This window comes from Pteropus alecto, unplaced genomic scaffold (genome assembly GCF_000325575.1).
Source record: "Pteropus alecto unplaced genomic scaffold, ASM32557v1 scaffold67, whole genome shotgun sequence".
Taxonomy (NCBI): Eukaryota; Metazoa; Chordata; class Mammalia; order Chiroptera; family Pteropodidae; genus Pteropus; species Pteropus alecto.
This window is the reverse complement of record NW_006441061.1, coordinates 8,950,379-8,958,916: the sequence shown is the minus strand read 5'-3', so window position 1 is coordinate 8,958,916 and position 8,538 is coordinate 8,950,379. Positions and strand designations below refer to the sequence as shown.

General features: G+C 66.2%; 1 protein-coding gene across 1 annotated transcript in view; it reads right to left on the bottom strand.

Annotated features, from left to right (window-relative positions):
• Positions 1-8,538, bottom strand: part of KCNT1 (potassium sodium-activated channel subfamily T member 1) — a 59,102-nt gene that overhangs the window by 15,353 nt on the left and 35,211 nt on the right. The window contains 11 exon segments of the mRNA XM_015594140.2: positions 1-26; positions 307-456; positions 1,072-1,180; positions 1,543-1,651; positions 1,839-1,902; positions 2,781-2,917; positions 3,122-3,286; positions 6,510-6,690; positions 7,641-7,735; positions 8,262-8,345; positions 8,419-8,536. The exon segment at positions 1-26 is cut by the window's left edge and continues 16 nt beyond it. Coding sequence (XP_015449626.1) covers positions 1-26; positions 307-456; positions 1,072-1,180; positions 1,543-1,651; positions 1,839-1,902; positions 2,781-2,917; positions 3,122-3,286; positions 6,510-6,690; positions 7,641-7,735; positions 8,262-8,345; positions 8,419-8,536 — 1,238 coding nt within the window.

Here is an 8,538-nt window from a genome sequence, read left to right as displayed (position 1 = left end):
TCAGCCCGATGAGGCACACGCCGTACCTGGGGGGCCGGGGCGCGGATCAACGGAGCCCCGCTCGCGGACACCAGCCGGCCCAAAGCCACCTTCCCCGGCCCCTTGGAAGCCAAGCTTCAGGGGCCCTATTTGGGGTGAGCCCTCCCCTCGTGGGTGTGGGAGCCTCCTTCACACTTGACCCGAGGACCCGAGGTCAGGAAGGAGGGGACCACGCTGGGAGGGCAGACCGGGCCCACGTGGACTCTGAGGCCCAACCCCGGGGCCCCTGTCCCGGATGCGCGGGGTGGGCGGGGCCGGGGCGCGTACTTCTTGTGCGCGTGGAAGGCGGCGTAGGTGAAGCTCTTGCCCTGGTACTCGCGGAAGAACTTGCTGTCGCCCATGCGCACGTGGTACACCTCGTTGCCCGAGCAACGCCCGTACATGCGCTGCCACTGCTCCGGCGACTCCTGGCCTTCCCTGGGCAGGGCGGGGGGGATATCCCCTCAGCGGGCTGGCCCCAGCTTGACCCTGACCCCTGACCCCTCCCTGGCTGAGCCTCAGGGGTGGCCTGAGGGGTCACTTGGCCAGTTTTAAAAAGCTGTGAACACAAGGCTCTGATTTTTAGGAGGTGCCAAAATGTTTCGGGATCAAGGCGGACCTCCTGGGCCTACGGATCGCCCCAGGCCTAAGTCCTCCTCCCCAGCCTGGTCTCCCCGAAGAGATGACAGTGCCGTCCTCTGTCCCAGGGCTCTGCTGGGGTCCCCCTGCCCAGGCGCTGTGAACCAACGCACCTTGTCCCCAGCCAGTGCTGCGCCCAAGACCCGGCCCCCGCGCCGGCCCCCACGCCATGCCCTAGGTGGGCCCTGCCTGCCACTCCCAGCAGCCCCTGGCCGCCCCTCACCGAGCTGCTCAGAGCCCCCTGCACCTAAAGCTTCCCGCGTCGGCCTGGCGTCCACACCGGTGACCTCCTCCCACAGCATCCGGGCTGTTCCCCTGGGCTGCCCACCTCCCTGGGCGGGGCCTCTGCCTGCTACACGCACCCCTCCCCATCGCGGGACTCCCCAGCTTGGCGCGGGGGCGGCGCGCACTCACTGGCCGCGGGACGTGTGCACCAGCAGGGTGATGAGGGTGGACGTGGCGGGGCAGATGCAGTTCAGGGCCAGCATGGCGTACTTGCACTCCTCCTCACACACCACGTGGTCTGCGGGCGGGATGGTCAGGGGCTGCCGCCCCACAGCAGACGACCCCCCGGTGCCACATCTGCGTGGCAGACTCCTGCTCACCTGTCCCCGCAGGTGCCCAGCTCAGGTACGCCCACAGAGGTGCTCATCAGATGCATCTGCCCTTCCCCTGCCCTCGGCTCCTGCCCTCGCTGACCCCCGGGTCCCCGATAGCAGGACCTGCATGGGGTCCGTGCCTCCGCCTGCCCTTGGAGAAGATGGAGCGCCAGCTGTCCTCGGCCGCGGTTCTGCGTGCTCCTGAGCTCACGGTGCTCCAGCCGCTCACCGCAGCCCTGGGAGGTGCACACGCACCTGTGTGCACACGGCCCCCCGATATGCGTACCTGCGAACTTGACATGAAACTTGTTCTCAGGCTTGAGGATCTGGACGTAGAGGGGGCAGTTGGGGGCGAAGTCCTTCACAGCCCAGGCACGCAGGATGGTCTGGTGGTCCTGGGGACGAGGGATGGGAGGTGTATGGTCAGCGCTGGAAGGCGTGGTCAGTGCAGGGGGCGGGCACAATGCTGGAGCGCAAGGGGCGTGGTCAGTGCTGGGGGCGTGGTCAGTGCTGGGGGCGTGGTCGGTGCTGGGGGGGGCAGCCGCAGGGCAGGCTCTGTGGGGCGGGGCCTGTGGCACTCACTGCCGCCGTGCGGTCCACCTCATTGCGGCTGCTGAGGATGAAGCAGGCCTCCCCGTTGTCCATCCTGCAAAGCACAGGCCTGAGCGCTGCCTGCACCCGTCCACACTCCTATAGCTGTCCGGGGCTGGGGGTGGAGGGTGGAAGGGGCGGGCCCTGTCCAGATCCCGCCTCTCTGTGCTGAACTCCTGGTATCCGGCACCAACCGCCACAGGGGGCCAGTCCTCTGACCCCTATTACGTGGCTCAGGGTTGGGGTGTGGCAGGAAGGGGAGCACTTGCTGCCCCAGGCTGCCCAGGGGGCCACTTCCGCTCCCCTCCCGCCCGAGGGAGACCCTGGCTGCAGATGGTTGTTGGAGAAACTGTTTCAGGGCAGGGAGGTCCGAGGCCCGTCCCCCACCCCATCACCCTGAGACCCGGAGACTCCTGGTGGCCACTGTCTCTGCATTCAGGCCTGGAGCTGGGTGGTGGGTCCCCAGAGAGGTTGTGCCCCCTGGCCACTGCCGCCTCTGGGCTGGGGGCTTGATTCCTGTCCCCGATTTTACAGGGGAGGTGATGGGAGCCCAAGGCTCAGGAGGTGGGCAGGTGAGGGGACCTGAGCCTCCCCTCTGCCTCTGCGCAGCCCACGCTTCACCACGAAGGATACGGCGGAATGAAATGACAAGGGGGGCTCCTGGGGTGTCCCAGCACGTGTCCAGGCACGTTCTGGAAAGTTCCACTTAAGAATTCAGGCTTTCTTTCCTGAAGTCACTGTCAGCTTATCTTTACAAGAAACCTGCCCACAGCCAAGTCTTCCCACCAGACGCACAGCAGCAGTGACTGTCCTGCCCGTCCCTCTGAGCCTCCCCTAGAACCTGGCCAGAACCTGCCCCAGACGCTGGAGTAGGGGGCAGTTCTGGAAAGCTGACCCCAGCAAGCACGTGGGAGGCGGGGGGGCGGGGCTCACTTGGCTCGCATGAGGTCCTGGTCCTTGAGCGCTGAGCCCTGGAGGTAGATGACCCGCTGGGACCACAGGGGGATCTGCAGGACCCTGCGAACCTGGATGTCCATCTCGGTGGGGCACAGGATGACCACGTAATAGTCCTGCAGGCGGGGGATGGGGGTGGGCGTCAGGTGCCCGCCCCACCCTCCTGGTGTATTTACACCCGCCAGCTCCAGGACCACGGCCCTCCCCGTGAGGGCAGCTCTGGGCGGAGAGCCGGGGTCGCCCACAGGGCCAGCCCCACAGCCAAGACACCCCGGGGGAGGGCTCGCAGCAGTTCTGGATGGCCGTGGGCGGGGCCTCACCTGCAGCCGGGGGTGGGCATAGAACTCGTTCAGGAAGTCCATGAGCAGGTCGATCTTGAGGGAGCTCACGCACAGGACCACGTGCTTCTCCGTCTGGGCCCGGTGGCGGCTGTAGTTGCCCCCCGACTTCTGCCGCTCCATCCACAGGTAGACCAGCTCCTCAAACTGCAGGGCAGAGCGGTGAGTGTCAGGTGCGTGGGCTCTGGGGGCTGTGAGGGCGCTGGGCAATGCACCTGGAGCCCGGCTGTGGGGTGGGGCCACTTCCATGGGGCAGCAGCGTAGCGTCCCAGGCAGCAGAGTGGGGTGGGTGCTGGCAGCTCATGCTGGGGACGAGGGGAGGAGGGCGGCTGGGCAGAGGCCTGAACAGGACCGAGGAGGCTGGGCAAAGATGAAGCCCTGTCTTGACCATGTCTCGGAAACAAGGTGTGCACGGCACAGCCCACGTGGGGGCCACACAGAAGCCGAGTGGACGTGGCAGTTGGTGCGTGAGAGACACAGCATGTCCAGCTCCCGGTCCCAGGAGGCCAAGTGACCATTAGTGAGTGCCAAAGCCTGTGCTCTGGACACCCGGGAAGTTATGACGCTGGGTCTCCATCACCACCCAAGACCCATTTTGGAGAAACACTAAAGGGTGTCAGGAAAGTCTCAGCTGCAGACTTAAGAATCCAGGCTCCTGGTGCGAAGGGACACTTTCGGCGCCTGCGGTCACGAGCCCACGGCAAGGGTGCGGGCGACTCGAGGCTGCAGGTCTGGGAGCACCGTCCACCCGGCCCACACTTCCGGATGTCAGCTTCGGCTGTGCGGAGTCGTTTTAACTTAGAAAAATGACCGGGAGAGCAGGAAGCGGGTGACAGGCGGGGGCTCGGTGGAGCTGTCCAGGGTGCTGGCCGCTCCACGGCCTCCCTGTCCAGACTCTGCCACTCCACGTCCGCAGGCGGGAGCCCGACCCTGCGAAGGTCTCGGCTCTTTCTGTCCCGAGCACTGAGGCCACTCGCTCACTGCACACGCGTGTAAGGAATGGTGGCAGCAGCCTCTTCGGTGTTCGCCTGCCCTGGCCGGTGAAACGAGGTCGTCGCACTGAATTCGAGCACCTGCGGGGCTCCGGCAACAAGACCCCATGGACTCGAGGCACAGGACGGGCTCCACGCGGCGTGATCCCTGAGGCCTGGGCAGGGCGGAGCTGACAGCACACACCCTGGCCTCAAGTCTCACCTGCCACAGGTGTGTGGCTCTGAGCCTCAAGTCTGTCATCTGCAAGTCTGGGCTGCGGTGAGGGCTAAGTGACCTAACTGCAGAGAGTGAATAGTGACCCCTGAATTCACATCCGCCGGACCCTCTGAATGCGACCCAGCTTGGAAGTAGATCTTTGCAGAAGTCATTGTTTATGATGAGGTCAGGCAGGGTCAGGATGGGCCCTAAATCCAATGGCCGCTTCCTTACAAGGAAAGGACCCGAGAGACACACAGGAAAGAGCCATGGAGTGACAATGGGGGCAGGGACTGGAGGGCGGGGCCACAGCCATGAGCGCTGAGGATGGCTGGCCCCGCCAGAAGTCGCAGAGGCCTGCAGTGGGCTCTCTGAGCGCCTCCAGGAGGAACCGGCCCTGCCCGCCTCGGTGCCAAACTCTGGCCCCCAGACCGGGGGAGAGTACGGGTCTGTCGCTGTAAACCCCGTTCGTGGTGCTTCGTTGTGGCCGCTGCATGAAGCCACCACACGGACACTCAGCCCTGGACGTTCCTGAGCGAGCACTGTGTCATTTTTACTCATCTCCAGGGTGCTCACTGGTGCCTGCAGTCCCTTGGGAGAACAGGAGGGCTGGGGCCGTCCCTTTCTATCTGACACGCACTCAGTGTGTCCGGACTCATGAGGAGGGGGCAGGAAGCCGCCCCAGTGAGCCCGGCCGCATCGTTGGTCCTGATCGCCCCCAGCCTCAGCGATGGGACGTGTGCCCGATGCGAGGCCCTGCAGGCCTCTCTGTCCTCCGGGCCAGTGGCAAGCCGAAGGGGCAGTGCTACAGCCCAGAGCGGCTGTGAGGAGCCCTGGCCAGGAGCACGGGGCCAGGGCACCTGCGGCCACTCAGGAGGGAGTGCACAGCCTGTGGGTGGGGCGGGGGGGTCCAAAACGTCATTGGCCCAGCGGCGGGTGGGGGGCACACATTTGGGGGATGGACCCCTGCCCGGGACCTGCCCTCTGGGAGCGGGAGGCAGACTGACCCTTCTCTGTCCTGATGCATTTCTCGAGGTGGACAGACTTTGCAGGCTCGAAAGGGTTTGGGATGATAACATAAAAATGTAAGTTTAAGTTTAAAAAATATATATAAACATAATTATAATTAAGAACATAAAATAATTATGTTTATAACTTATAACGTCATAACTTAAAACAATGAAAAACGCGTAATTTAAAAATCTAAAAAATATTAAAAGTACAACTTAGAAAACACAACTGTATACAATACGTAATACAACTCGAGACGGGAATCTGAAGGTGGCCGGGGAAGGCGAGCATGCCACCCAGGGGCCCGGGGCCCGGTGGCCTGAGGGGGCTCTGCCAGGGCCGTGTGGGGTGGCTGCGGGGGTGGAGGGAGCGGGCGGGACGGGGCTTCCGGCTGAGGTCCAGCCCAGGCCCCCGCTGGCCCAGGTGCAGGGAGCGCTGGGCGAGGCTGCGGGTCAGCGCCCTCCCTGCCCTCGGCGTCCCTGACATGGAGCAGGCCTTCCGAGGGGCTGTGCTCTGGACAAGGGGGGAGCAGGGGGTGCTGGCTGGGGCTAAGGGCTCCAAGCTGCAAGGTGGGGGGGGCCGGGGGCGAGCTCAGGGTCGGCAGAGCAGCCCTGGGTGACTGGCCTCCTGTGGCGGCAGTGAGGGGCCGCCACCCGCTCCCTCCGCGTGCCAGGCGTTCCCCTCGGCCTCTGGCTCCCCTGCAGAGCCCCAGCCTGCTCCCCGGGCCTTTCCCCGCAGACCGAGGCCCCGCGGGGGGCATGGAGCCAGCTGGCCCCCTCTCCAGGCCTCCGACGATCATCTCTAACCACTGGCGGGGGCTGGGCTAGGGTCTTGCGCCACTGAAACTCAGGTAGCAGACTGGCCTTGGTGACAGGTGACGGGAAAGCAGCTGGGGTGTGCCCACATCATCCTAACAGCTGCTGCCACACAGGCTGCGGGATCCTGACTCCCAGCCCCAGGAGACCCTGCGGGCCCCTCCTGCTCGTGTTCCCGGGAGGAAGCCGGCCCATGGCACCCGGAGACCCACGTCTCCCCGTGGCGAGAACGCCACCGCCCGGGCTCGCACCGACGGCCGTGGGCCTCACCAGCTGGCAGACCCCCCCCGTAGCCCAGCGGAGGGTATGCGGAGAAGCGGGGCGCTCCTGCCGGGCCGACGGGGAGCGGGGCTCACCTGCAGCGGGAGCACCACGAGGGCCACGCAGATCATGACGACCACGAGCAGCTGGGACGGCCAGATCTTGGGCGTGACGTCGCCGTAGCCCACCGTGGAGAAGGTGACAATGCAGAAGTAGAAGGACGTCAGGAGGGACAGGTTCTCGCCGGCTCGCTCCAGGTGCTGGACGCCACAGGTCCTGCAAGTCCCGGCCGTCAGGGCCGCGGCCGCCTCTGCGCTCCGGCCACCCAGAGACTGAGCGATGTGTCACCGGGTCACCCAGAGGCGCAGGGCCCCGGTCACCGACAGGCCCCCGCTGCCTGGGCCAGCTTGGCCAGCACTTCCTGCCAGAGCCGGCACAGCCAGCACGCAGGGCCCCCCCGGGCTGTCCCTTCTTGCCTGGTGGCTCTTTCAAGGCCCTGGAAAATTCACCCGGAGCTCGGATGCAGAGCTGCACGGGGTGAGTGAGGGCCTGGGGTCATGGGGGGGGCGTGGCTCCAGGCTGTGAGCTCCGCAGGCCACCCCAGCCCTCAAGGCCTCATCCTCACCCAGGAGGTCAGACAGCCGCGCTGGACGGGTCTCCTTCCCACGCCCGACCCCGAGTCCCCATCCCCAGACTGGCTGGGAGGAGCTGATGGCAGGGCCTGGGCCACGGCCCACGCTGAGGGCCGGCACGCAGCGGTGCTCTGGGACCCCCACGCCTGGTCACAGTGGACTCGCTGGCTGCTGGGAGGGAGTGGGCTGGATCGCCCTGTGGACGCCCCACCTGGCGCTGAGGTCTGTGTGGGGACGAGTGGGGCAGGGGAGGCAGGAAGCACGTGGCCCTGTGGCGTCCTTGCTGGGGGCCAGGAGGTGGTGACCAGCACCTCGGCCGGAGCAGGGGCAGATGTGGGGTGCCAGGCGCCCCACCTTTCACTCTGGCTGCTCCTTGACCTCACTCTCAGTCGACCCTCAAGCCAAAGGGTCCCCACTCGCCAGTCTCTGGCCTCGGAGCTGACTCCAGTCCTTGGTCCCACCTGGGCCGCCATCTGCCCCCGGAGACCTTCCTGACCTCCTGGCCACAGGGGCTGGCTCTGCCCCAGGACAGGCGGCCCGGCCCTGTGTGACTCCGGGTGAGGTGCGAGGGGCCTCCCGGGCGGCGGCACTCACCCGGTGAAGACCAGGCACAGCAGGGTGCAGAAGAGGATCAGAACCTGGTTGAACATGGCCGACTGTGTCCGCAGGATGGCCCGGTGGAAATCGTTCTGTGGGGCGAGGGGCAGACGTGGCTGAGCCGGGGACCACCCCGGGGCCCAGGCCCTTCCCACGACAGCGGCAAACACAGTGCCTGGAAGGGGAGGGGGAGGGGCGCGGGCTGCCCCCACCCCTGGGCGGGGAGAGAGGGCGGGACCCAGGCCAGAGGCCCAGACCTGAGACCTGAGACCTGAGCGGTTAGGATGAGCCAGGGGCCTGGCTCGGAGGGGCCGCGGCCGGGGAGGAAACAGTGCAAAGCGGACCTTGCTTAGACCCTCGGCAGGCGGTCTGCCGTGGCCCCAGTTCACGTGTGGCCACGTGGTTCTGGTTCTAGGGCCCCGGGCTCTGATGGCTCCGGCTCCTTCCCCCGCAGCCACTTACTCCCCAGGGAGGGGGAGGCCCACTGACACCCGGGCTACCGAGAGAAGAGGCCAGCGCCCTGCCAGACCAGGCCTGGGGTGTGGCAAGCTGCGCGTCCTGCGGGCCACACCGGGGCGCGGCGGGAAGGGCCCCCCACGGCGTGGCAGCCTCGCTTACGATCATGTTCTCCAGGGCGTGCTTGGCCAGCCAGCAGTTCAGAAACACGGGGATGAACAGGTTCCGCAGGGGCGCCCAGAATATCTGCGGGGGACACGGGTCAGGGGCGGGGTCGGGTGCCTCGGCCCCGTCCTCAGGCGGTCGGCGAAGTACTAACCGTGATGATGAAGGGCAGAGTGTTGATCATCTCCAGGACGAAGGGCACTTGGAAGATCTGCTCCCAGATGTTGCCCTGGAGGCCAAGGGCAGTGGGGGCGGGGAGAGGGCAGGCCAGCCT